At 43.2% G+C, this 26,923-nt stretch overlaps 3 protein-coding genes across 4 annotated transcripts; 2 read left to right on the top strand and 1 right to left on the bottom strand.

Annotated features, from left to right (window-relative positions):
- Positions 1–3,986: 3,986 nt before the first annotated feature.
- On the bottom strand, positions 3,987–9,903 carry polr1d (RNA polymerase I and III subunit D). Its single transcript, XM_080501944.1, has 5 exons — positions 9,843–9,903; positions 9,244–9,341; positions 9,058–9,134; positions 5,746–5,828; positions 3,987–4,423 (listed from the first exon to the last, which is right to left on the bottom strand). The coding sequence occupies exons 1-5, from the start codon at positions 9,879–9,881 to the stop codon at positions 4,376–4,378; spliced, it is 345 nt and encodes a 114-aa protein (XP_080358070.1). The 5' UTR covers positions 9,882–9,903; the 3' UTR covers positions 3,987–4,375.
- Positions 9,904–10,518: 615 nt separating this feature from the next.
- Positions 10,519–15,782, top strand: sybl1 (synaptobrevin-like 1). Of its 2 annotated transcripts, none has more exons than XM_080502115.1 (8): positions 10,519–10,630; positions 11,016–11,192; positions 12,650–12,707; positions 12,845–12,982; positions 13,128–13,218; positions 13,833–13,900; positions 13,987–14,079; positions 14,721–15,782. In XM_080502115.1, exons 2-8 carry the CDS (start codon positions 11,047–11,049, stop codon positions 14,784–14,786), a joined length of 660 nt encoding a protein of 219 aa, XP_080358241.1. In that variant the 5' UTR covers positions 10,519–10,630; positions 11,016–11,046; the 3' UTR covers positions 14,787–15,782. The 2 variants fall into 2 exon arrangements, with proteins under 2 accessions (XP_080358241.1, XP_080358242.1); XM_080502116.1 differs by having other exon boundaries at positions 13,131–13,218.
- A 3,216-nt stretch (positions 15,783–18,998) lies between these two features.
- Positions 18,999–23,892, top strand: LOC308134135 (uncharacterized protein; the record flags this gene model as incomplete). The annotated part of the gene is made up of 3 exons (XM_080501765.1): positions 18,999–19,118; positions 20,244–21,765; positions 23,718–23,892. Exons 2-3 carry the CDS (start codon positions 20,264–20,266, stop codon positions 23,890–23,892), a joined length of 1,677 nt encoding a protein of 558 aa, XP_080357891.1. The 5' UTR covers positions 18,999–19,118; positions 20,244–20,263.
- Between the last annotated feature and the right edge of the window lie 3,031 nt (positions 23,893–26,923).

Genomic DNA, 26,923 nt, shown 5'->3' on the forward strand with positions numbered 1-26,923 from the left:
ACAGATATATCGATACCACATGCTTTTATTAGGTATGATGTTTGGGGAAAAGTCATGCTTTGGAAATGTGTTTTCATGACATTTAATTTCACATGGGATTACCTTCTCAAAAATGTGAAAACTTGCTTTGACTTTCGCTGTGGTGCACAAGCTTCCCACTGTTTTCACCAACCTGTCAAAGTCTGACATTACTCCCACCTGTATTGTGTGCTTCCACAGGGAAAACAAATACATGTTTAAAGTTTCGCTTTGCCTGCGTGAAACGCCTGCGGACACGAGGCTTCGGGGTTCAGCGCTATGAGCTGCTTTTAACGTCACGAATTGCTGTAGAGATTTCAGGGAAGATCATTTGGTGCAGACTTGAAAAGGGCCAGGTCTCTTTTTTTCTTTTTCCCACATAGTAATCCTTCTTCTTGGAAACAGCTTCAAGTTCCACCAGACGCAGGGACTTTTTTTTTTTTTTTAACTTGTGGTTATGTCTTCATTTTGCCCCCAAACTGATTCTGATGCTTCACTGAAGTCTCAATGTATTTGTTGTTGGGGTTTCCTGACGTACCACTCACACAGATTTTGCTTTCATCTTGAGCTCATGTAGTTAAATGAGGTTAAGAGAGTACTTACGGCATTAAAAACCTGTAGTGGTCTGAGACGCCCTTGAGCAAGGCTTTGTCTGGTCTGCAGTTGGCAAATAGATTTGTGCATGTTGGAAAAAAAAAACCATAATAAGACACTTTTGCAAAAGACTAGCAGACCTAAGACACCGCTTAAATCTTTTTTTTTTTTTTTTTTATTCCAGTGGGAAAGGGTGAGCCTGAATCCATTTGACTTCACTGTGATATTTTGGCAACTCACATACAATAAGGGAGTCTGGGAAAAAAAACAGGAGATGGGAACCAGAGGTGTAGGACATGCATACAAACTCCAATGAAATGTCATCATTGTTAAAGTAACAAATTTGTAACAGACAGTTTCACAATATGAATATTTGTGAACAGTAGGAGAGCATGACTTAAAAAAAAAAAAAAAAGTGTTCCATGGAAGTAATCCAATCTGAGGCAGTTTCCATTCAGTCTCCTGGGCCAAACATTCTGAAATGTCTGAACAATATGTTTTGAATAAGATCCCATATGAGTTTGAACTTAATCCCACATGTACTAAATTATGAGTTTTATGACAGTGACAAGAGCACATGAGACTGAACTTGTTGCAGTTTGAATTATATTATATCTGCAGTAGAACCACGGCTGAAATGTGCGAAACAATCAAATACTTTCTGTCAAGTGCTTTGAAAAAGTTTTACGTGCTGATGGTTTTTGAAAACTTTCCACCCGTGCTTGGTTTAAACTGTCCTGCAGGGAACAGCTAGAAGTCCGTTGACTTGGAGCCAAGGTGAGCTTTTTGGGCCTTGAAATCAATGCAGTGGAAAAAAAAAAAAAAAAGCCCAAATACATCTCTTAAAGGAGGAAGCAACACAGTCGTTGTCCAACTATCCCTCATTGCATCTGTGTCCTTCGCCGGATTTACCCAGAATATATGGGAGCTGGATCTTCTCCAAGCTGGCATTGGATGAAAGGTAGGTGATACCATGGAGAGTCTGCCAGTCACAGGGCTAAACCACAGACAAAGAGAACCATTCAAACACACTGTCTCTGCTTCTTATGAAAATTTTTATTAATCCTCAATACATCATCTTCATTCATTCACTTGCCCAAATTTGAGCAGCAATTAAGATTAAATGTTGGAAATGGTTAAAACATTGTTTAATCCATTTAATGTATTCTATAGGACGACGTGGCTGTCCATCAGCCGGATCTCAGAAGTTGACTCATGTACAATAGTACATTGATCACTACAACTGGAAAAACAAAAGAGAGAGAGAATGAAAATCTGCCAGAAAGCTAATCACACAGATTTCCACTCGTCTCAGGGTTCATAAATGTGAACCTTTCTAGTAGTTATGGAGCAGAAGGGCTGAAGCCTGACTTTTAGAAGACAAAATCTGAAGCAGAAATTTAAGCCGATGAGGTTTCGCAGTCATTTTAATGAGCCATGCTTCCACATTGCATGTGTGCATGAAGTTATGTCTTGCAATGTTGTGAGCTATTCAGCGCTGCAAGTGGCTACTGATCAGAGCTGCACCATGTTCAGGAGGAGATTTAACCATTCTTCCTTAGAGAACCATATTTTTAGGACGTCTGCTGTGAATTACTCTCTGGGCTCAGTCCACAGCATCTCTATTGGATTCAGACCTTGATCCTGATTGTGTCCAAAATGTAGATTTTGATGTTTTCAGTTGTAATACCAAGCAAACTGTTGTTCTGCTATAACAGCCAATTCATACCGAGACTCAGCTGGTGGAGATTATTCACTTGGAAATGCCAATAAAGTAAACTTAGGAAGTTATCCTCCCTCTGTGATATGAAGCATTCCAAGCCGGGGTCGCAGTAAGGCATCCCCCCAATCATGACGCTCCCTCCACCGTGCTTTATTGCAGGATGACATTCTCCCTTTTTAAACCCAAGTGCTGCAGGTTCAATCACGTGTCAGCATCAGTTTCATAAGTCATGAAAGGCTTTTGCATGTAGCATCTGTGCAGTGTCAAGTTGTTCTCTCGCTAAATGATGGTGATATTGAATGGAGAGCAGCTGGTTCCTCACACTGAATCTGTCCATGTCCAGATAAGCCTATAATAAGGCCTCTCTGATCTTTGATTGGATTCACTGCAATATATTAACGAAATGGAGACACTCACTCTCAGCAACACAGAAAAGAAAAGCAATAGGGATTTCTCCAGGTCTGATCTACTGTCTAAACGGTTTCTCATTATTTTCTTTGACGTCTGTAGATTTAATTCTGACGACCTCAGAGCAGGAAAAGCCTTGAGTTCCATGTTAAATGAAGTGCTTGAATTCCACCAACACCCACTTTAAATGGAGCCCAGGTGGTGAATTAAGAGTTATACTACTGGAGGGAATTGAAAACCCCATTCTAATTATTCAGTCTTTCAATTCCTGGTTCTATTTTTATACCTGTTTTACAAAGATTTATGAGGCCGACGCGATCCAAGCTGAATCCAATGTTTCTTTCAGTTTCTTAGCTGTTACAATTTCCTTTTTTTTCCCTTTTTCAATGCATTGAGAAATGTTCAAGCCCTGCCACCAATGCAGTATTTCACCATTACTTGTCAATGGATTTTTTTTTTCTTCAAACTCAGTTTACCGAGCATTCATTTTAGGGAAGAGTAAGCCATCGTACTAAATCATCTCCACGTGCAGCCAGTTTTTCCCATCTGTGGACTGTGAATACCTAAAAACCCTCGAGATTCTCATGGAAAACTCTTCCAACCCTCAAAGGTCTTCGAAGATGTCATGACATGGCTCACATCAGCAGATGCTTCCTGTCAATAGCAAATAACAAGTTCGGAGTGTGTCGAGGGTTTGTTTACAAAAGGATTCTCAAATCTCATGTAGTGCCACAAATTGATTACCTCCTGAATCGAATTAGCACTTTTTGGAGGCGTTGGCCGAAACATTAGTCTCCAGCAGCGCTGTGGGTGATAGAATTGGCTTGGTGCTCATATATTTGTTTACATTTCCTTGTGACTTTGATGTGGGAGGGATCACATTTTATGTTGCGCTGAAGCAGAAAATGAGGGAACGTTCATCTTTTTTTTTTTCTTTTTTAAACGAGCAGTAGGGAGTTCCACCTTTTCTTCAAATTGAGTTTCATCCCGACGGAGAATTTCGAGCAACAAGCGAGCGACTTGACTGACTGACAGGGGAACAACTTTAACCTCAAATAACTTAAACAGTATCATTCGCACTTCTACGCCCTCTCGCTCTCTCCCTCCGTTCCTTGGCACCGTATGAAGTCGCTCGCACCGCATTCCTCCGCTAATAAGACATTCCAGCTTTCGCTTCCAGTCACACGTGGCTTCAAAAGGACAGATGAAAGCAATCTGGGGTTTGAGAAACCCATCGCCGAAGTCGGGACATATTTCAAAAAAGGAGTTTTATTAGCGTGCACGAAAATAAACATCGCAGCATGAGTCGAATGGCCATGGGATTGGCATTACAAAAATACATGGGGCTAAATGAAAGTCTTTGTTGCTTCGTTTTAATATTTTCTATTTGTTTCAATAACCATTCCAGCAACACGCGAATTATCAACCCAAAACTGACAATCATGATCCATGAACAATCGATTCAAACATATTTAAAAAAAAAAAAGAAAACTGTACAAATGTCTCATGACCACAGTGCTGTTCGCTGATCCTCTATGTCACCAGGAGGCATCGAAAAGGGGAAGCATTTATTCAACTGTCGGAACCGTTTTGGAGTGCGACGTCCCCGAGGTCCCCCACACCCACTGCTGGTCACTCCATGGGCTGCTCCTGTCTGTCTTTGAACTCATTAACTCGGGCCTGGAACAATGAGAACATGAACACGCAGTTAGGTTTGGACTTCACACACAGTGTGGAGAGAGTCTGAGTTTGAGAGCGCCGACTCCCTCTCTCTTCTAACGCACCACCAAGCTGAGCGATTCTTCCTTTTTGCTACATGTATGTATGGGCACAGGGTCACCTTGCTTCTATCCTCTGCCAGAGAAATACGAGCCCAGAGTAAATCCCCCCACTCAAGAAACCTCCCGAGTCCAGAGGCCTGCAGGAGCTCTGGTGATGCCGACGGCTGGACGACAGATGAGCCGCCACGCTCAGCGCGAGAGCCATACCGCTACGCCATTTTTCAATTTTGGTGGCAAGTCAACATAAATAAGGGCCGGCTTAGTGAATCAGCCACAACCTGGCCAAGTTTAGTTTGGACCACGCTCCAAAAGAAAATATTCAAAAGGAAAACTTTGGTGATTGTTTGAATAGTTTTATCAGTCGAATGAACGCATGAAAGGAACAAAACTAACATTGGACTGATCCTATGAGAACTGCCTTGGTCGTGAGGCGAGCTTCGGGCGTTTACACGAACAGTACATTTTTGTCTGACATTTTTCAGGTCTCTCAGTATTTGAACAGGGACGTCACACGCTTTCTGATGACGTCGATTCCAGAGGGCTGTTCTGTGCAGTCTTGAACTTCAAACACGGTTTCAGCAGAGGGTACATTTACCACCATGTACTACTCAATAAAATGATTTTTTTTTTTAGGCATTCCTGCTGTTTCCATGTTTTATAAAACACGTGAGCGCAAAACTTCCCTGAATGGACAATGCGTTCACTTGTGGTTTAAACATGCTTAAGCTTAGTTATTCACACCAAGCAAACAACACAGCTGTGCAATATCAATTAAAAACACGTGCATTGTTTAATGGACACGGAGACATTTTCATTCATTCGATTTCAAAGGATTAAAACATTTTTTTAGAATGAAAAATGCAATGCCCTAATGGGAATGAAGACATTTAAAATGGGATGTCCTCTTATTTGCCACAAAAATAAAATTTAGTATTTAATGATTAGCCATGTGGATTTTATGCCAAGACTTACCAATATGTTTCGTGAATGCATTATATCAAGAAAGCCTGCAGGGGTTGTTGTTTATTACATTCCAAAATAGGTTTAACTGCATATATTATGAGTCTGAACAGACGTTAATGTGCTGCAGCTGCCAAACGCCAAATATAGTGCTGCATTAAATCTCGCGCAGCTGAGTTAGATTACGATACCAGAGAATTGCCCGTCAGTTATCCTCGACAGAAGACGGATGACCGCCGTACCAATGGGCTGCGGGTTTACCTGGAAGGTGTTGAGAACGTGCTGGCAAACATCTGTGAGGTCATTGAGGCCCCTCCGCAGCGGCTCCGTGGCTGGGATTCCCCCTAAAACACATCGTAGAAAACCAACATCAGACTAAAACCACAACCACAAATGATTCATGCGCCGACTTGGTTTTCCGTAATTGTGTCCCATTTTTCGTCATGAAGTGAGGTTGGACATCACAAGTTTCACAGGTAGACACTTGACCGCCGATTTTCGAAAGAGGAAAACGCGAGCAGGTCAAGCGCGGTTGCACCGTGCGTGGAACACTTCCAGGCGTTAAAAGTCTTAAGTCTTGACAACACCTTTGCCACAGTTTGTTCATCAGCACCTTCAGATGGCAGCTGCGGTCACACACACACACACACACACACACACACACACACACACACACACACACACACACACACACACACACACACACACACACACACACACACACACACACACACACACACACACACACACACACACACACACACACACACACACACACACACACACACACACACACTCCAGTCACACACCTCCCCACACATTGTTTGTGTACATGCTGAACCGCGGGGAATTCTCTGGGAGGCCCAGGACACCTCTGAGGTGGCAGGGTGCCAAAGATCACAGGGTGGTTCTAAATCTTTGCCGGCTTTGAGGTTGTGACAATGAGATTTACACAAAGTTAAAAACAAAATAAGGCACTTTCTAGAATTTCAATCCGACCTGTGAAACTGCATATAGCTTTTGTTCTCTGTATCCATGAGAGTGGGAGTGTCCACAAGCTTTGCGCTTCGCCGGATAATTTTTTTTCCCCTTTCATGCTGATGCTATTTCCTGCACATTTGCTCAAAAATATTGAGAATTACTAGCAAAATTGAGCAGGAGAGAGAGAGAGATGCTGCTCATAGCCCGGATCAGCACTTTTGCAAAACACAGACTTTCCATTATTACTGCAGGATCTTTTCAAACCGTTTATCTCGGCAACACAAAACTTGAAAGTGATGCATGAAAATATAAAAGATACTGGGAGATATCAAATGTCTTGTGACTGCGGTCATTTGATAAGACAATGCGCCAGAAAGAGGCTCTGTAAGGAGACCAAGACCAAGACATTTTCGTCCCAGAGTAGCTCTTCCATATTTCGGAGAACCTTTGAAGGTATGTTTAGTCTAGACTGTCATGTCAGCACCCAATCACAAACCATAATAGACCTGAAAAACAATATTTCAGGGCTCCAGAATGCATGACATCTAAAAATTTAAGTGAACCCCAATGTAATGGTGCAATAATGTGTGAGAGCAGGATCCGAGCTCAATCCGGGGCCTTACTGTGTGGAGTTTGCATGTTTTCCTTGCTTCTCCGGTTTATTTAGTCTGCAAACATGTGCTTGAAGTTGTTTAGTGACTCTAAATTGCCTTTATGTTTGAATTGTGTCACTGTCTGTGTCTCTGGGTCTGCCCTGCGATGGAACGGTGATGTGTGCAGGGTGGAACCCGCTTTTAACGACAGTCACAAGGTATCTGCTCCAGCACCCACTGACTCGAACTTGGGGTAAACATGGCATGGAAGATGGATGAACTATATTGCTGTTGCCTCTACCTATTATATTTAAGCAGTGCCTGCTGAAAAAGGCAACCCAAAAATGGTATTGAGGTGCTAAAAACATCGTTATCGGCATCACAAAACGCTGCTCCCGTCTTCTTCGTTGGAACGACGCAACATTTTGTTCAGCACAAAAGCAGCAGCCACAACTGAAGATGACAAACCAGCAGGATATTTGAATTAATGTTCACCTAAAGTGATTATAGCTGCAAATAAGCCCAAAAAGTTCAGCTTCTTATCGGTACAAATCCAATATGCTTGCTCTCGTGGACGCCTATTCAATCTAGAGAGCACTTTTCAAAACTCAGATAAAGCAGGAGAATCTTATTACAGTAATCCAATTGATTAAACCTCATAATGCAATGTTTAAGAGCAAATGAACGAAGAGAACTGTTCGCTGCAGTCCTCCGAGCCCTGCTTCATGAATCGACTTAATTTGACCCTGGATTTTAACTGTGGCTTTGAGGGACAATAAGGGCAACTATATATATAGAAACATAGTCTGCAAAAAGCTCTGTCTCAAGGCACAGAGAAAATCGGGATTTTAATTTTCTTGTCGCTTTAAAAGGTCATTGTGTCTTTGAAACCATGAGGGAAAAATCCTCCAGGCGTCGAAAAATCAACAAAAATAAGTTGTTCTTCCGTCTCGCAGGGTCCTTTCATGTGATAAGACTGCTGTTATCTCCTGGCAAAGTGGCTGACAGATGTGTTTTTTGTTTCTCGTCTCCCCAACATAGAAAGTTGTTCTTACTCTCAACAAGGGATCTTGTATTAACAGTCGTATCACACCAGAGGGGTGTTCCAGGTAGGAGGTTCAACAAAGTCTGAGTCTCTCCCTGAAATCCGACTTGACTTAGTCCGAGATGTGAAAATCAAGAGTTTCCGGTTCCGGCACAGCTGATCTGGATTCAATCAACTCTGAGTATGTGAACCTTGAGTTAAGCTTGTGCACAACCAGAAGAAGAAGCCATCGTCAATGGAGCCCCGAGATCACCAGTCACTATGGCAACAGACTGAAAACCGAGTTATTTAGCCGTAAAAGTCCCGGCGTTGCAGCAGAGGAGACGACTGGGAGAAAGTTGATGCATGAATCAACGCATACATTTGAAAGCATTACTCCACTGACATAACATTTAACTTAAGATCACTGCACACAGGTAGAAATAATAAATAAGGTCAAAACTGAATTTAATTTAGATGCAATCCAACAGGAGACGGGCAACTTGGAAGCAGCTAAAAATTAAATATAAAATCATCTTTGAGAATGTTTAGATGCTTTTATTTTTAGTATTAAAATTGATGTTTGGGAGTGGAGTCATTTAAAATGTGACAATGTGCCCATCAACACTCAATAAATTAATAAAATACTACACACACATACTTCTTTATTTATATAACAAACAACCCCCCCAAATAACAGACAATCCATTTTCTAGCAGCTGCTTCAGGTGGGAGGAGACGGTAGAAACTCAGGGTTTCCTCTACTAAACCTGCGCTTAGTTCAACTCTCTTTCTGGAACAGAAAACTCTGAGTTTCCTTCATTTCAGGGTTAACTTACTCTGAATTTTCACATAACCCACTTTTTTGAACACGGCCCAGAATGTTCACTTTGGAGGCTGAAAGTGTTTTCTCGGTCTGTGTCCTACATACGAAAAGGGACCGAGGACACAGAGACATGTAGGGTTGTGTCTGACCTCGTGTTTGAATGCGAAAGTTGATCTTGCTCTCTGACGGATGGGTGATGGTGTAACCACAAAATTCCACATCGGAACTGTGGAAAGAAAGCAAGACACGGAGGGGATGATTATTATTTTGAACTCACAATTAGTGGGATGTGAAATGATCAGGACATTTGTATTTTCACTGTGCAACACACTGACCGCTTCATGATCATATATCTCAGGGAGTTTCCCAGTGTGTGGTCTTCATCGTGCATCACAAATGTCACGCAGCCCTCATCAGCTCCATCAGCCTGGACCTGGAAGACAAAAAACACATTTCACACTGATATTGCCCAGCAGGGGATCCGTGACTCAGTCACGCCAAGAGGTCACTATCGTTCACTGGAGGTACAGCCAATAGTTATCATGAGGAGACGCTGACAATGTTGCCCTGCGCAACATGCTGACAAACTGTGAAAACACTGCCCCCAAGCGGAGAAACGCTGTATCATCAGGAGACTGAGACAGGCAGAGGGAAAAGAAAACGTGTTTTCTTTAAGTGACACACCTTGGATGCACACTATGCAGTTTATCATATGTGTCGATCTGAGCTAGGTCTGCATTATTAATGCTCCATTGGTTAAGATCAATCAGATCAATCAGTATTACCTACTGAAAGCTACACACGTGTGACGATCGCAGGCGATCAAAACGTTATACCTTTGCTCGGAGTACCTGATTATTTACTCCACATGAAGGCCACGCATTGTCAAAAAACAAATAACTGAATACAAACGCATAATAGTGTCGTTTCTTACTGTTTCTAACACAGCTTTATTTTCTCCCTCTTCAGCCATGCTTCATGTTCCTGCTCCGCCGACAAATAGGGGGGATATCGAATCCCTCAATTTTGTCTGAAAGGCAAAGGAAACCAGACTGACGCCTTGAAAACGCACTTGAACAAAAAAAAACAAAAAAACGGCTGTATAACATTAAAAACTATTTAAGGATATGCTCATGAAATACAGTGGATATATTATTTGGTTAAGAATCCAGCACTTAGTCATAATTTAAACTACTCATGGTACATGATAAATGTCACCCGTACCACGTGTGCACTGCACACAAACAATTATCGTGTCAGAAAAGAAGTAGGGCGAAGCGAAGCTCATCATTTTTATGAAATGGTGATCATAGGATTTGTGAAAATAAGCCATGTGCATATGACGCCAACACTGCATTATTTTCATTCATGCGTCAACAAGACGACGATGCCTGTGAGACATTGACAAGGGTTATAAAACATCATGGTAGCCTGCCGCCGCCGTCACGAGTGGTACGCGTGAAAACATGTGACGATCTATCTACGTCACATGTTAGAAAAAATAAATGTAGTTCCTTGGTCAATACTCCTGTACCGTAGAAAGAGGAGAGGCAGCCATAAAAACTACATTACCCAGAAAAAGAATTTACTCCGCTTCCGGTGAAGGATTTGCAAAGCAGAAGTCACTCGAAAAGGATTAGCTAGCTTGCTAGCAGCTGAAACCTCTTTAGATGTTGGAATTTGCGGCAAATGAACCATTTGGGACACCGCTGACACTTTGAGGTATTAAATTCGCCATTTCATGCAATCGCTGGACGTTTTAGCTCCGTAGTTTGAAGCTGTCGCTATTAAACAGCAAATTCTAACGAAGCTGTGAATTCTGGTCAATAACAATATCAGCTAGCTTGTTGTTTACCTGGATTTTTCTTTCCTTAATTTTCGTGACAACTGACTTAGGTATTTTGGTCATTAGTTTAGCAGCTGCCAAGTTGAGGACTTGTGTTTGACATTTACACACATTCCCATGCGTTTCATTCACCTCCTTTTATTTTTTTTGTTGTTGTCGTTATGAGTTTAGCCTCAAATGTTTCACCAGACTCGGTGTGTGTGAAGCAACCTCCTCTTGCTCCTCCAGTCACTCATCGCCTGGTTCTTTCTGTGCTGCCAGAGTACCGGAGCCCGAAAGCACAGCTGTTGCCATGGCGATCCTGTTCGCTGTGGTGGCCCGTGGAACCACGATCCTGGCTAAGCATGCCTGGTGCGGCGGGAACTTCCTGGAAGTCACTGAGCAGATTCTCGCCAAGATTCCTTCTGAAAACAACAAACTGACCTACAGCCACGGCAGGTACGACATGTTACATCTGCCTGGATGAGACAGTTTATCTGTTTGCGCCTCATTACTTTTCATCCGAGGTTGTTTTATGCGAGTTGTCTGCTGTGCATGGACTTAAGCTTTGAGATTTGTTTCACCCGAAAATCAGTGCCCGATTGAACCATGTTGGGGTTTGTTTACTTCGCACAAACTGTGACCCGGCTGGGCATACAGGTATAGGTCAATAATGATTCATTTTATTGGTCAACTATGTTGACAAATAGAGCAAGAACGCATAATGCTTTGAAATGTTAATTATAGCAGATTAATCTGACTTGTGGCAAAGTGGTTTGTGTGCTGGCCTCACAGCAGGAAGGTCAAATACCAGCAGGGTGTTACTGTGTGTAGTTTATATGTTCTCCCCATGTGTACGTATAGATTTCCTCCCATAGTCCAAAGTCAGCTGGGATTGACTCCAGCAGCCTGCTATAGGCAATATAGACTATAGATGGACTATGGCATATATTGACATCATGATACGTTTGTGTTAAATTGCGCAAACCAAGAAAACATTCCAAAAAGTAAAGAGGATCAATCTAAAGAAAACTGACAACAGAAAAAATAACTGCAGCATTCCATTACAGATCAAAAAGTAAACAGTGCCATGCAACATTTTCTGTTGAGGAGATTCCTGACCATTCAAAAACCGTTATAGTCAGTAAAAGCATTACATTTACATAGTTATTTTCACTATTTCATCCATATCAGTACACTTTAAATTGTTAGTTCACATTCACCCTTTCACTTTACACACATACGCCAATTGTGGTGGCTGCCATGCAGCCTCCATGGGAAGCACTATGGGGTTATTGCTCAAGTACGTTTCGACATATAGGCAGGGTCAGACAAACGCTCAAACCTCGAGACTGAAAGACAACAAGCTCTCCCAACTGAACCACAATGGTTCTTCCATGTCCTGATTTTCTACTTTATTCAACGGCTAATGTTTATCTATCAAAAGAATGGATGATAGTGCCAGGCTCTCTGGGTCACCTTAACTTGTCATATGGGCGTAGATACTTCTGCAGCATCAGCCTCTTCTATGCATTTCATTACATTCCTTTATCATGTGATGGGATAATGACACAATGTTTTCTGGGTCACTTTTCTTTGATATTTGTGTTACTTTGTAATAAAAAGCAGAGAGGAACCAGGAAAAGACATGTTTCCGGCTGTCCTTCATCCTCTGGTTCACAAAAAGAATCGATTGACCTGTGTTTTCCTTACTACAATAGAAAGTAACTATTGAATATCAAACACAAAATATATATTCTCTTTAAAAAAGATTGTAATTTGTGGCCTAAATAACTATAAACTATATCTGCAACAGTTATCAGTTGTATTCTTACGTGTGAAGTATTTTAAGTAACTCGTGTCTGCTCTGCAGCCTTTACACTTCTCTAACCTTTTGTTTTTTTCTTCTTTTGTAGCTATCTCTTTCATTACATCTGCCATGACAGGATCATATACTTGTGCATCACTGATGATGTGAGTATATCATTTGTCAGTTGTTACTATTATTTATCTGTCATTCAGAATAATTCACCAAATTGGAGATACATTTTTTACAATGTTGCAACTGGTGTTGTATAATTCTTGTGTGTTTGATTCCTTCTCTGCTGAAGGACTTTGAGAGGTCACGTGCATTCAGCTTCCTCAGTGAGGTCAAGAAGCGTTTCCAGACGACGTACGGCTCACGAGCACAAACGGCCCTACCGTACGCCATGAACAGCGAGTTCTCCTCCACGCTGGCGGCTCAGATGGTGAGTGCAACAAATGGGCGAGCACATTTTGAAAGCTCTTTTAATTATTGACATATTAATAGCTTGTTTTTTTTTTTTTAAATGGGATGTACATCCAATGGGAGATTTATTTCACTGTTCTTTAATTATTTCTTTTTTTGGCTAGAAGCACCACTCAGACCCACGAGGGTCAGACCGTGTTACTGAAACTCAGATGCAAGTGGATGACCTGAAGGGCATCATGGTCCGCAACATAGGTGGGCTCATTTTTAGTTTCCTCATTATGCAACCAATGTATTCATCTTCTGTTCAGTCCAGCTTTGCAGGGCGCGAGAATCAGTCTCAGCCAACCAAGAGAGAAGGTCACCAGTCCATCACGCAACTGCATACAAACACATATTATGGGACTCTGGGAGTAAACCAGAGTGCCCAGAAATAATCTATATGATTGGCACACAAACTGTGTGGGTCGTCACTCCCGACTTTGTACAAACAAATAATTCAGTTGAAGATAAAAACGGAAAGGATCGGATTAAATCCCACAACCTTCTTGCTCCGAAGCAAGTGTATAGTAGAAAGTCTGATTTCTCATTATATGGAAATGAATGCCTTTTACATTTAACAGTCAAAGACGTTCCTCTGATAACAGTATTTGAAGTGAAGGATAACTTACATTAAATCACGGTGTGCTGCAGATAAAGTATGTCTGTGAATATGAGAATGTGTGCGACAATAGTTAAATGTATAAAATACACAAAACCACTGTAGCCAAATATAATCACACCCATGATACTAGTGCACCAACAAATTACTTAACCACGACAATGTTTGTCTGCCAAGTTGGTTTAGGCTCTTCATGCTGTGTTCACAGACTTGGTGGCTCAAAGAGGAGAGAAGCTGGAGTTGCTGATTGACAAGACAGAAAATCTGGTTGATTCTGTGAGTTTCGCGAATATATGTAGGCAGCAGTATGCTCTCCACAAACAGTACGTGCGATTGATGGTATCGTCTCTTCTCTTTTGCAGTCGGTCACATTTAAGACAACTAGTCGTAACCTTGCGCGAGCCATGTGTATGAAGAACCTGAAGCTGACGGTTCTCATCGTGCTGGTGTGCCTGGTGAGTGCAGACGGTCCAGCTGCCGGAGCTGTGCTCCGTTACGTCTCGCTGGTTATTCACTGGTATTGATTTGTTCCCAGGCTCATTGACCCCCCCCCGATTATACCTGCCAATAAATAACCCGTTGCATACAGATGTGATTTTTACACTTGGCATTGACGTGTCGCTCACAGTCGGTCTTCAGGGACTTTAAACTGATCACCGACGCTGCCGGCACGTGTTTGTTTTGGAGACATAATCACTCGCTCCGTCATTAAGTAAGCACCAGGTCCTGGGCACTGTCAAACTGTGCGTGACCCTTTGTTCAATAGGTCTGAAGCATTCTCGTAAAAGGAGCAGTCGCTTCTACCGCTGCTCTTGTAAATCTGCTGCGAGCCGATTAAAGTTATTTTTGAATTAGCTGTTTGTAATGTTTTACTCAGGATAGTCACACACATTTGACCTTAGTATGTTGATTAATAATATAATTGCATTTTGGCTTGATTGGCTTGATCCCAACCTGTCCCAGTACCATGATATCACCAGGTTCTTTGGCTGTTTAAGTCTGTTGTTAGACGCCCCGTGTGTCGACGTCATGATGTGAATGATCTCAGTCTAACAGGAGGTGAACTGTGTGTGTGTGTGTGTGTGTTTTCTGTCAGGTGGTCCTGTACGTCATCGTCTCTGCAGCTTGCGGAGGTCTGAGCTGGCCCTCATGTGTTCGTTAGTGAGACAAGAGTGGGGATGAAAGTGGAAAACGAAGGGAAAGCGAAAGAGGGGGAGAAGTGCCTGTTCGACTCTGCTTGCCAATGGACACAAAAGGAGATGCAGTTTTTTTTTCTTTGCTCTACTCCCCATGCTTCAACATCCCTTGAAGTGACATGCTTTCTCCTCCTCCTCCTCCTCCTCCTGCCTCCTTCGTCACCCCCTACTTTGAGTGTGTGCACAGTTATTTGCCTTCTGGACTGAGAATCCCACTTCATACACACACACACACACACACACACACACACACACACACACACACACACACACACACACACACACACACACACACACACACACACACCCACACTAATGGACAGCAGCCATGTGGCCTAAAACTGATATTGAAAATTAATCTTGTTTCCTGTTGTTATGGTACATTCATCCTGTCCCATACATTTAGTGGCCTCATGTATCAGTTTGCGGTTCTGTCCTGCATCAATCTGTATAATCTGTTCATTCAGACTGGATCACAAAGATAGCAAACTTTCATTTGTTGTCATCCCAGTTCACCTTTGGTGTCATCAGACATATGGGACCTGCAAGTGTAGCTCGCATGTTGTGTTGTCGACCCATCAGGAAGGACTCGCACAGTGCAGTGTGTTGTCCCCTGTTATACAAGTGAAAACGCATTTGTCATGAAACTGACGCAGATGGTTTATAGCTATGTACAGCAGTATCTTCTGAGATGGAGCTTGTATAATATCAGATGTGATAATACAAATAAATATTGTACATCAGATCAATAGAACTCCGAGATATAGTTATTAGGAAGCAATTTTTTTTTTTTTATTAGAAACTTATCACCTTTTCCTGCTTCCTTCCACCTTGGACATGTCTTACAATGTTTAGTGTGCCCATGAGTTCTCTTGTCTTAACACAATGCACTTTTTATATTGTACAGACTTGCATCCTCATTTGGCTTTTGGTCATGTAATTATTTAATTATTGTACATGCAGATTCAAATAAATAAAATCAAAGAGTGAAGTGTTTGTTTTTGTTTTTTGTTATCTCTGCAGCAGGAATGCAAAAAAAAAAGGGGGGGGGGGGGCTAGAATTACATGTTATTGAAGTAAGTGTTTGAGATAAGAGTGTTGAATGTCATTTGCTGTTTATTGAGTCAGATTCGGAGCTCCCGGCCACCTCAGCAGCCCAGCGCGTCCCGGGGGTCAAAGTTCAAACGGTAAATCACGGCAGAGGGACGTTGGCGGCGTGTGGAGTCGGTGCGGAGTGCTCACGGAGTGTCTTCAGCACACAGAACCAGTGTCAAGCTGGTTTTGATGAGACGCCATGATGAAAAAGGGGAGAAACGAGAAGCTTGTTCTGATTGTACCTGACACCTGTCCGTCCGCGCTCCCGACGCCCACGCTCGCCCCCGCGACAGGTATTTAAAGCGTGTTCCGGTGTGTGTGTGTAAATTCTACCTTAAACTTACGTACTTTTGTTGAGTCACTCACTTTCCAAAACGTGAATGGTAAGGCAGCGAATTTTCAAAAAAAAAAAAAAATCTATTTACCAGAAAAAAAAACTTCCACCTCTTGTTAACATAAAATGACGGTTGACAGCTAACCGCTAACAAATTGTCCTGAAGTGCCGTTAGCTTAATGCTTTTTTTTTTTTTTTTTTTTTAACGTTATAGTTCATATAAACAGCTCCTCTCTTTGCTTTCTTTAACGTCTACGAGCTGCCCATAAACCGCACATGGACCTGAAAGCATGTTTTGCTTGCTATTTGTGGCCTGCTACTATGTTTACTCCCGTTCTGGTTTTAGATGAAGTGTGCAGAGGAGACGAGTCTGAAGAGGGTTTTATTTTTGTCCAACGGACACTTGTACAACGATTAACTCACACCACACATTCAGCTTGCAGCAGATTTAGAGTCTGGAAGTAATTGATCTTCACTTGTCACTCGTCTGCTACTAATTATTGGAGTTAATTTTTGACGTATTGATTCCAGTTTGTCAGCCTGCTGCCAGCACTGTCGGGTGAAAGTGATCTATTCTGTTTAAAATGTACACTTGATTCTTAAACGAGAAGAATAGTGGTTTGCAAAAATTGGGACACTCATCCCACCTCCAGGATATTTAAATTATACTGTTTAGCCAAAGGTGCCTCTTGTGTATGGATTTTCAATTATAAAAAGCATTTCTCTTTAACCACAGACAAAAAATAATAATAATATAGGTTAATCTTCATGCTTTATTTTCCCTGAGAGAATTTCTTTTGGACAGTCAATACTACAAAAAAAAACTGATGCAGAGTATGTCATGTTCTGGTCAACTTGTTTTAGAAAAAGCAGCTTTAATAGCTTTAAGGATTAAAAACTTGTTTGAATGTCAAGCTTCTTTTTTTTTGCTTTTTTTTTTTTTTACTTGCAGGTTAAGGTTTCTAATTTTCATAGTCTACAATGGGCTGACTTTACTGCTCCAAGTCAGAATTAATGGTAGCCTCACAAAGATAGCATTTCAGTAGACATTTTGTGGACAGACGAGAAACATTAACGCTCAGACGTCCGCTCCCTTTCTTCGCGTTTACATAACAAAAGAGGACCGCCTCTTTCAATGCAGTGAGCCACATGCAAGTGTTTGGGCCTCGGTGTCCATCAGAGAGTTAATGAGGACAGATGTTTACGGCTGCTGACATGTCCTGTGTTTCCCCCTTGACAGGCACAGGCTTGCTGCTTTGTCCCATTCTCGTGCGTGCAGCAGTCTGACTGATGTTCTGACATTTTTCCGGCACAGCCTCACTCTGGTGTTTTGGGTTCCAGTGTGCTTCACAGAGGACAGCCTTGTTCCTGCACTGTGCACGCTGGAATCTGCCCGATTGACCCGCTGCCCTATTGTAAGGGGGCGGCACTGTGCCCGGGCTTCTGATGGCTGGCCTGGCTAGTCGCAACCACTCGGCGTGTGACACTGATACGTCCAGTCACCCATGCAAAGCTCGGGGAAAAGCCATGCGAGGCTTTCTGCGTGGTGCCCCAGGCTTTTCATTAATAGAGAGGCTTCGTGGTCTTACTCTCACTCTGACGTTTGAAGGAATTCAGTAGGAAGCCAGTCGCTTGCACTGAGTTCTTATGACGAGGGATACATTTATTGTTGACCACATTGTATTTGTTGCTTATTAATTATACTTGGTGAGAACATTTAAGATATGAATTCATTATAGTGTTGAGTGGCATGTGAACAACAACCAGCTATTCATCTTGTGTTGTATTTACACGTGAGAGTAAGGTAAATCATTGTTCTTATCTACTGTCTTGAAGCTACTTTCAATCTGCTGAATTGGCACATGTACGGAGACTCATGAGAGACCAACGGCAAGGTGCTGCTTTTACGCAACAAGAGCCATTTACTGGCGGATTTGTAGGGTTTAAAGCCGACTTTTGGAACTCTGGTATGATCGGCCTTCTCTGTAGTGTGAATTGCATCTCGTCTGTGGTCAAGCTGAGGCTGTCGTTCCCAGGGTCAAAGGCCTCGTATAGATTAAGCAGAAATAGCATGCGTGTTCGGGGTCTTAAGCTCCGGTGTCCCATCACTCATGTCAGGATCAGGTATCGACCTGTTTGTGTACAACATGAGGGCATGTCATCGGCTCTGATGTCAGGAAGTGAGTGCACCTGAAGTGTTTCACTGCGTTGTGAGAGTGTGAGCTCATTTTCTCGGCAAGTGCGACTCCTTCCTGCATCAAGGCCTCCCGTCATTCTGCCCCTTGTCATGTATCTCGTACTTGAATGCCGCCTGATCCATTCCCTCATAAAAGAGGGACTTTGGCTGCTAAGCAACCATGAATGCCTCCTCAGTCCAGCAGGCCGTGGCCACACCCCCTTTCTCGGGCTCAGCACGGATAAGGTAACATGTTGCTGCTTTGGTAAACTTGGGGAGGGATTTCTACTGCTCGCACAGGCAGTGCAGTGTTGCAGCAGAGTTACTGATGTCGTCTGACACAGGCGCTGGGCCGAGAGCCTTCTGACCCACTGCTGCAGTGGGCCTGCAGGACGGAGTCACGTTCACGCGGGCAGGGAGTCGAGGGGAGGGAAGAGAACTGAGGCCAACAACTGCACAGGGGCCACCCTCATTCAGGCCGGAATGTTACTGATGCACGGTTGATTCTGACCACGAGGACGGAGCAGTGGTGGGATGGGGGGGTCTGCATTTGTCTGGATTTAACACTTTGGAGGTAAATGGTAATGACATTGTCTGTGAAAGACGAAACCGAGCAGAGCGAACCTGCAAACACGGAGTGACCTGTGGATATAGTTTTGGTTCTTACTGTGCATGAAGAGGACGCAAGTGGAGGTACTGGATTTAGTTCAAACTATCGTACACTTTTTTTTTTGAAGTGCTGTGGAGCAGGTTTCACCTGATGTTTGTTTCTACCCATTGGTTCTCGAGCCTGAAATCTTGTGTCTCTTATTTTTCCATAAACAATGACTGTACACGGGGTTTGTCTGAGGTGTTCTTCTAGCTTGTGTAACAGCATGCTTACTCACGCTTAAATGGTCATTTATTAAGAAATATACTGCAGTGGCTTTGGAGGAGTGGCTCTCAGGAAGGTTCAATGTTCAGAGCGGTTTGACAAGGCGTGATGATTTATTTATTTGGGTTAGAAATGTACAGAAGAGGATGTTTGTTCTCTGCTTGTTAAAACATCATATCCAGACCTGGACTGGTTCGTTTTGTAGTCACAATCAGGACGTTTTCAATTTAATAGTCTTCAATCACGGCTGATATGTGATGTATACATTTCAACAAAACTTAATTTTCTCTTTCACACAGTTTGAGGCACTGTCAACACACAGGCAAAGCTATAAAACCACTGACGACTTAATTCTGCATGAGTTGTGGTGTCAAAGATTCTCCAATGTGACCGTGTCTCCAGTCTGCTTACTGGACCATTTTTCGAATGAGATGTCGGTAAAGTGATATCTATCTCTCTCTCTCTCTCTCTGCGGGGACGTACTACACTGGTGCCTTTGTTGAAGTTGTGTCTGGCAAGCTTTGCAGCCCAGCATGCTTGAATAAACAAGAACGCACAGCAAAGCAGTCAGGACAGCTGTTTACCTCTGATACCGCATGTTGTCTGGTGGCTTATTTTGGATTATAAACATGATGCGTAACTGGAGATCCATCCATTGGATTGAAGCTTTAATAAGCTTTTGGTTTACCAGAATGCAGCAGTTAAGTGTTGTTGATTTAATCATTTCATGCTTGGCTGAAAGGAAAAGTGCGATTTTCAACAGCAACCACCTTATAACAGTGGTGTAACCAGAAACGCGAAGCAAAGTTTTACTGCCACGGCGGTTAATGACGGTAACTTCCAGTAAACCGAGATTGTGGTGTATAAGTGCTGTATGAAGTGTGAACCATTCATTGTGTGAATGTTGAAAGGCACTCACACAAAACAACTATTTGTTTGTGTAGAAACCAGTATCTCCCCTGACATGCTGGAAAGCTGCCTCCCCGAGTGCTCTCCGGCGGACAAGCTGCACAACACCACCTTAACTGGGCGTGACGTGCTGTGTGGCGTGACCATGAACATGAATCGGACCTTTAACGCCACGGCGGTTAACGACAGCATCGCCTTCTGGGACGAAAACTTGAATCCAATGAGCGACGAAGACGGTGGATCACAGAATTACCTCACCTTTTGTCACTACCCAGAAGGTGACAGTTTCGATGGCGTTGCATCTCCGTTCTCTGCCATGAAGGACAGCCAGATGAGTTCACTTGACACGTTCTGTAGAAGTTCCACAGAGAACGACTGGTGCTCGCTGAGCTCGGGGGAAATGATCGTGAGGAACGACGGCCTCTGTCCGGGCGAGCAGGCAACCATGGTGGTGTCGTCCCTCGATGAATCCATCTACGCAACTGAGTGCAATGGAGGGTTGTCCGCTGAATCTAACCTGCTTTCACTTACTCTGCCAGACGTCAGTGAAAACTCTTCTGAAGGAATTGTGGAGGACAAAGGAAACCCCCGTCTTAATATGACTTTCACGCCAGCGTGGGATTGTCCTACTGAAGGAAATGATGTCGCCTTATCCAGCTCCACTGTCGCTCTGCCAACTGAGAGTGAAGGAGGCCTTTTGATGACATTCACATGTGAGAAATCAGCAAGTTGTAGACCAGAGGAACAACTAGCTGGAGCCGAAGCAGAGCTGCTGCCCCGGACTTTGAGCGCTGTTGCACAAAACCAAAGCAAGTCCGTTACCATCCACTCGGCTGTCAAAAAAGACAACAAAAGTATCTATACTTCTACTCCAATACAAGCCATAGTCGACAGAAGACCACATTTGCGTTCCTTTTTGGAGTCTCCCCTCTGTGGCAGTGCTGGCAGTGTGAGAGTCCAAGTTAGAAGGAAGCAAAACTCTGTCGCTCCAAGAGAGTGTGCCGTTGCAGGACAGATGGCCAACAAAGCTAAAACAGTGGAAATGAAGAAGTTTCCCAAGTCGGACTATAGTAAGATAAAATCAAAAATTTCGACGAGAGTAATGTATCAAGTGAGAGCACCTGGCTCGGCTTTACAACGCAACGCCTCGCAAGCTGAAGTGAACAATAAGCATATTGAACCACAAAGTGGGGCTGAAAATGAAATGACTCCTGCCAAAGGTGGGAAAGGTGCTACTGCAGTCGCCTCTACAGAACCTCAAACCATTGACTTTGGTGTAAATACAGAAGCTGCCAAAGCGGGGGCACCATTGAAGGAGCCGAGTGCTTTGAGCGAGCAGGTCGAGGGCAGAGGAGCGCAGGCTGACCACCAGCCAGCTGCAGACGAGCACGCCACAGCAGGTCAGCGCAGTGACGCCACCTGCGACAACCAGCAGACTGCCTCACAGCAGGCTGGCAGTGACACCGCCTGCTTCTCAACCTTGGAAAAATCCCCCGACGGACGCGGCCAAATCGAAGCAGCTCCAAAAAAGGTTCCGTCGAGCAAAAACGAGGTCAGGTCAGGCTCAGCTTTAGGTCCGAACAGGCCTTCTGTCGCCGCGATGCGGCCACGCTGCTCGTCTGAGGGTTCGTCAGCATCTCAGCCACCCAAGGAGAAGAAAAGGGCTCTGAAGATCTCAACGAGTTTGATATTTCCCAGACGCAAAACTCATCAGAATCAGACAAAAGCTGGCAGTGTGAAGTGCTCTTCCCAGAGAGTGCTGGCCACACCGGCCGAGGACGAGGAGGCATCAGCTGAAAACTTGCCAAGGGAAGTCGATAGAATCGGCCTGGTGGTGAGTATGTGCTTAGACCTTAAATTTGCATTATTGAACGTGATTTATTGCTTCTTCTTTACCGTTAATGCTATTATTTTCTTCGTTTGTTTCTTTAGTTTGTCTATACATGTCAAACTCAACATTGCATTTATCTTTGTTGTATTCCTGTTCTACAATAATTATGGAGTAAAAAAGACAAATTCCTTTTTTTGTTCTTTCTTTCTTTCAGGAGGAAATTGGCAAATCGACATCAGGACCTTCAGGGGATGATGTCAAGAGTAGATCTCGAGGGAAAATAGCCTGTCGCCCAACAAGAGGAACACTGCCTCCACAAGCTCCGGTTACAAGTCCTAAACTCACCCCTGCCAGGCTGCCACTGGGAGCGCTGGGAAAGATTGAATGTCGGATTCCTAAAGCTGGTGCCACACTTCCATTGAAGCCAAAGAGCAGTACAGGTAATGCTCATCTTTTCATGGGACTAGATTTCATGTTGGGTTGAATTCAGCCAAATATTTCTAACCAGGCCAAATGCTCAATATTATAAAAACCCTGCCCTTGGTTTAATTCGCTGTTTATCTTTTATCTAGCTAGCTGTGTGTGCAAGTTTGATGTTCAAGAGTAACGTGGAACAAGTACAGACTGAATGCAATCTGGCTAGTCTGGTTTTTAGTCTGGGCTGGACTATGAAACCACTCCACAGGTGTACCAACGGGTTGAAATGTTATTATCTACCTGTTGGAAAGGTTGACCTCTAAAACTGTTGGTAAACATTGAGTTTAGGTTGTAGTGAACACCCTCATCCTGTGTGTTATGAGCTATCAGCCATGTGACCTGCTTGTGGACCTAATGACTTCCCAACTATTTCCTCTGTTGTGTAAACGGAGACAACTGTGTGTAATAGGCAACGCTGCACATGACTGAAAGCAGCTCAGCAGAAAAGATGCGGGCGACTCCTCTGGAAGTCATCGAACTTTTACCAGAGAATTTTTTTTTTTATATCACAGGCACTTTTGGGTAATTACTATAAAAATATGACTGATAAAAATATTTATAAACTACATGATCCCAGAAGTACGCCAAATGTATAGGTTGTTGTTATGTAGTTAAACCACCAGATGGAGACATAGAACCCTTCCATTAGACAAGCTATGTTTTTGTTTTTTTCTCATAATGAAGTCAATCACCTTCCACAGGAACAGTGTGTTGGAGCCCTTGCATCCAGGTCTTTAGCTTGAATGGGCATTTTCCTCTGACTTACAGTGGTACCTGGCATGAGACTTGCAGTGGTACCTGGTATGAGACTTGCAGTGGTACATGGTACGAGTATTTTGATAAGGGGACCTTTGTGCCCGACTGAGGCCATGGAAAATGCACACGGAGGAAAGGGAGGGTTTGACCTCAGCAGTTGTAGTAAAGTGAGAATACATTGTTTTGAAAGCCGTACCCTGAGCACAGTAGAATCCAGTCTCAATATCACCGTCCAGCAAAACTTCACATGGATACAATTTAGATTTAACAGCTGTTGTTTTTATGTAAAACATTTGAAATGCTTCAGTAGTAACTGTCCAGTTCAGTAGCAGTTTGAAGTCATCAAACATCCAATATTTCAGCTGGAAACAATTGTACTTTTCCTCCCTTGTTAAATGCAGTCGTTTTTTGTTTTTGTTTGTTTTTTTGTTTTTTTGCATCCCAGGCAGTCCAAAAGTGCAGTTGTCCCTGGGAACACGCTCGTCAGCAAGCAGCAGGCCCCAGCTGAATGGAGCTCGACGTCCTCCGACTCCATTTCGCCCCTCTCTTATCGGCCCTGCCCTCACTCCTTCGTGGAGACCGCCGCGCAAGACCCCGGGGCCGCCCACCGGTCTCACTGAAGCCAGGGAGCAGGGCAACAGCACGAGCACTCAAGGTGGGCCTCATTAGATACTGCATGATGTGTACAAGTTGGATGTTCAGTCCCTCCAGGTGGCTGCATGAAGAAATCTGAGAACCACCTCTGTGCCACATGTTTGTAATCCCACAGCTCAGACTGTGTTGTGGTTTATAAGGACACATCTGGAGCAGAAGGGGAGGGGCTGCTGTCGGGTGATTGACCCACTTCAGGCAAAGGCTTGGTTGTAAATCTCCCCTTGGGCAAAATTCTTCTTGGATTTAATGCCTCCACATTTGCCCAGATGATGGTTTGCTCTTTAGAAATATGTTATTGAATATATCGGAGGTAATTTCTTTAAAATAATGGGGAGTCTATGTTCGTGCTGGGCTTTAAAAAGGTTCCATTGAGAACTTACTGATGGCATGTTGTGTGAAGGGAAGAAGCGCTCACTGTTTTACAGTCATCTGTCTTACAGCCTTGACTCAACAGCACGCTGCCCTGTGATTGGCTAATGGGGTCTATTTTCCAAACTGGGGACCCCCCCCCCCCCCCCCCTCCATGTGTGGTTGTCATGGTAACGGTATTCTATTCCACTCCAGTTCACACACAGACACGGTGTTGCCTGGAGGAGAGAACGCAGACAAACACTATTACGACTGATGTCATCTGAGGTGGCTGAAAAAGAGCAGCTTCCTAATTTTGCTCTAATAAAAACCAATGGCTGGGTACACTGGGCTTCGGAGCTGCACTTGGACCGAATATCCAGCTCATTTTTTCAACAACTCCTCTTTACTCGCTGAAGGCAGCGCGGCGTCGAGCTGTGATCTCACCCTGTTGACGTGCTTGCTCATTGGATCCTATCGCTTCTGTATCATCCCTTTGTTCGCTGCAGTTAATGGGAAAAATAACAACCTTTGGAGAAGTAAGTGTGACTGGCTGTTGAGCTGCAGCAGGGGTTTCCATGGGGACCGGTTTCTGGTTTTTGAACACTAATGATTTCAGTGTGACGGACAAAACAATGTTTGAAGCGAAATGTTGGAAGGTTTTGTTTTGTTTTGTTGTGGCAACAAATGAGTGGCAATTTGTTCTTCATTTTATATATATATATATATATATATATGGATATATTTTTCATTGCAAGGTTGTACCTAATTTGCCAGAAATGGTGTGTTGATGTTGTTTTTATGCATTTGACAAACCACTGATGGCCATAATGTCTGGCAGCAGTAGAATTGGGATGTGAGTCATTTGATTTAAAAGTTATGCCCATAATGGCACCAGCCATTAAACTGTTGCTGGAAAGGAACATCTACCTTTTGAACAATTATTAGGAAATGAACAGTTTGAGGTATAATTCAGCAACTTTAAAGTTTAGTTGGAAATGCATCAGTACAGCCAATTAATGACCATTTATTAATGGGAATTCCATAAACAAGTTGTCAGAAGTATGGTGGTCATAGCAGGAATAATACAAGACAGCAGCTATTTTCACTCCTGAACACCTGAAGTCTGACAAAGATAGACTGACTTTTCTTTTTTTTTAACTAATCTAACTACATTTTAAAATGATGGAGGAACAGATCCATTTCTACTGTAGCAGCTTCATTCCAGGGTTTTTCGAAATGTTTACGCCACTGTATTTAACAATGTAGAGCTGAAAAGTGCGTTGGATTTTTTTTTAATGTGATAAAAATTAAAATTTCACCTCTTTTTGTCTTTCATCTCCAGCAGTTTCTCGCGGTGCTGCACCGAAACCAACCCCATTGAAATCCATATTATTAAAAGCAAAGCTCTTCTCGACCCCTGCAAAAAGCACAAAGCCAGGTAAGATCACATTGTGGGCGGCATGGCTCTGGTTGGTAGAGCGGTCGCCGACATGCCGAAGTGTCTTTGGGCAAGACACTGAACCCCAAACTGTTGTGGTGAGAGGTTGGTGGTGGTCGGATGGCCCAGATTGGCAGCCTCGCCTCCGTCAGTCTGCCCCAGGGCAGCTGTGGCTACAGACGTAGTTTACCACCGTCGAGTATGGCGTGGATGAAATGGTGAAGAAATGAGGTCGTCCCCCCCCCAATGAATAAGCCTTCGTTGATTTTACTTCTGCCTTGTGTCAAGTCTTCAGTTTGATTAACCGTCTCAATCCTCTGGACAAAGCTAGAGATGACCATTGACGGCATTTGTATCGTCTGGTAATCACGCCCGGAGAATGTTTGATTTAATCAACGCCCTTGTGTTTTTAATCACTCTGTTGGACTTTGTTCGTCCCCAAGACGTGTTCGAAAACTTGAGACGCGTCCATGATTCACGGCGATTTTTCCCGGAGAATTTCTGCTTTAATATGGGTCAGCACGGCTCCAGGCTGATTTCTAATGTGGACTTTCTGCTTGTAACAGCTTTGACCTCAGCATGCACGCCAGCTGCATCCACAAACAAGACGGCCTCAACTTCTACGCCCAGCCTACTGAAACACAGCGCAACGGCAAGGATTGTTAGACCAACTTTAAGTGCACTGGGTAAGATCTTTGTTGTATGACGTCACTTTTCATTACAAGATTTATTATTGCAGGTTATTCAAGTTTTTAGATTTTTGATTGGGGACCACATATGAAAAGAAAGGGACTTAAAACCTTGTTCTCTTTAGCATATATTGGATTCATCTGGATCGTTTAAAAACATGTCGTCAATTTCCATTAATATAACACTTTTCAATAGAGCTCAATCCAATTCATGTACACTCTGAAAACGTTTTAAATGTAGTGTAGAACGTTTCCTATGAGTAAAAGTGAAGAAATCTAAAATTCAACAAATTGTTCCTCAATAGAATGTCAGTTTCAGACACAATTAAAAAATGTATAGATGACAACACAATACCAAATGAATACATAAAATCCCATTTTAAACGATAATTCTTCAGTTTTGCTTTTTATAGACTTATTTTTTGAGCAGCCTTCAGGTTTGCAGGCCGCTCCAACGCAACTAAATCCCTTATTATAAATAAACCCTTTGTTTTTTTTCTCCTGTTGAAAACCTCTAAT

Source organism: Blennius ocellaris (genome assembly GCF_963422515.1).
Source record: "Blennius ocellaris genome assembly, chromosome: 9".
Lineage (NCBI taxonomy): Eukaryota > Metazoa > Chordata > Actinopteri > Blenniiformes > Blenniidae > Blennius > Blennius ocellaris.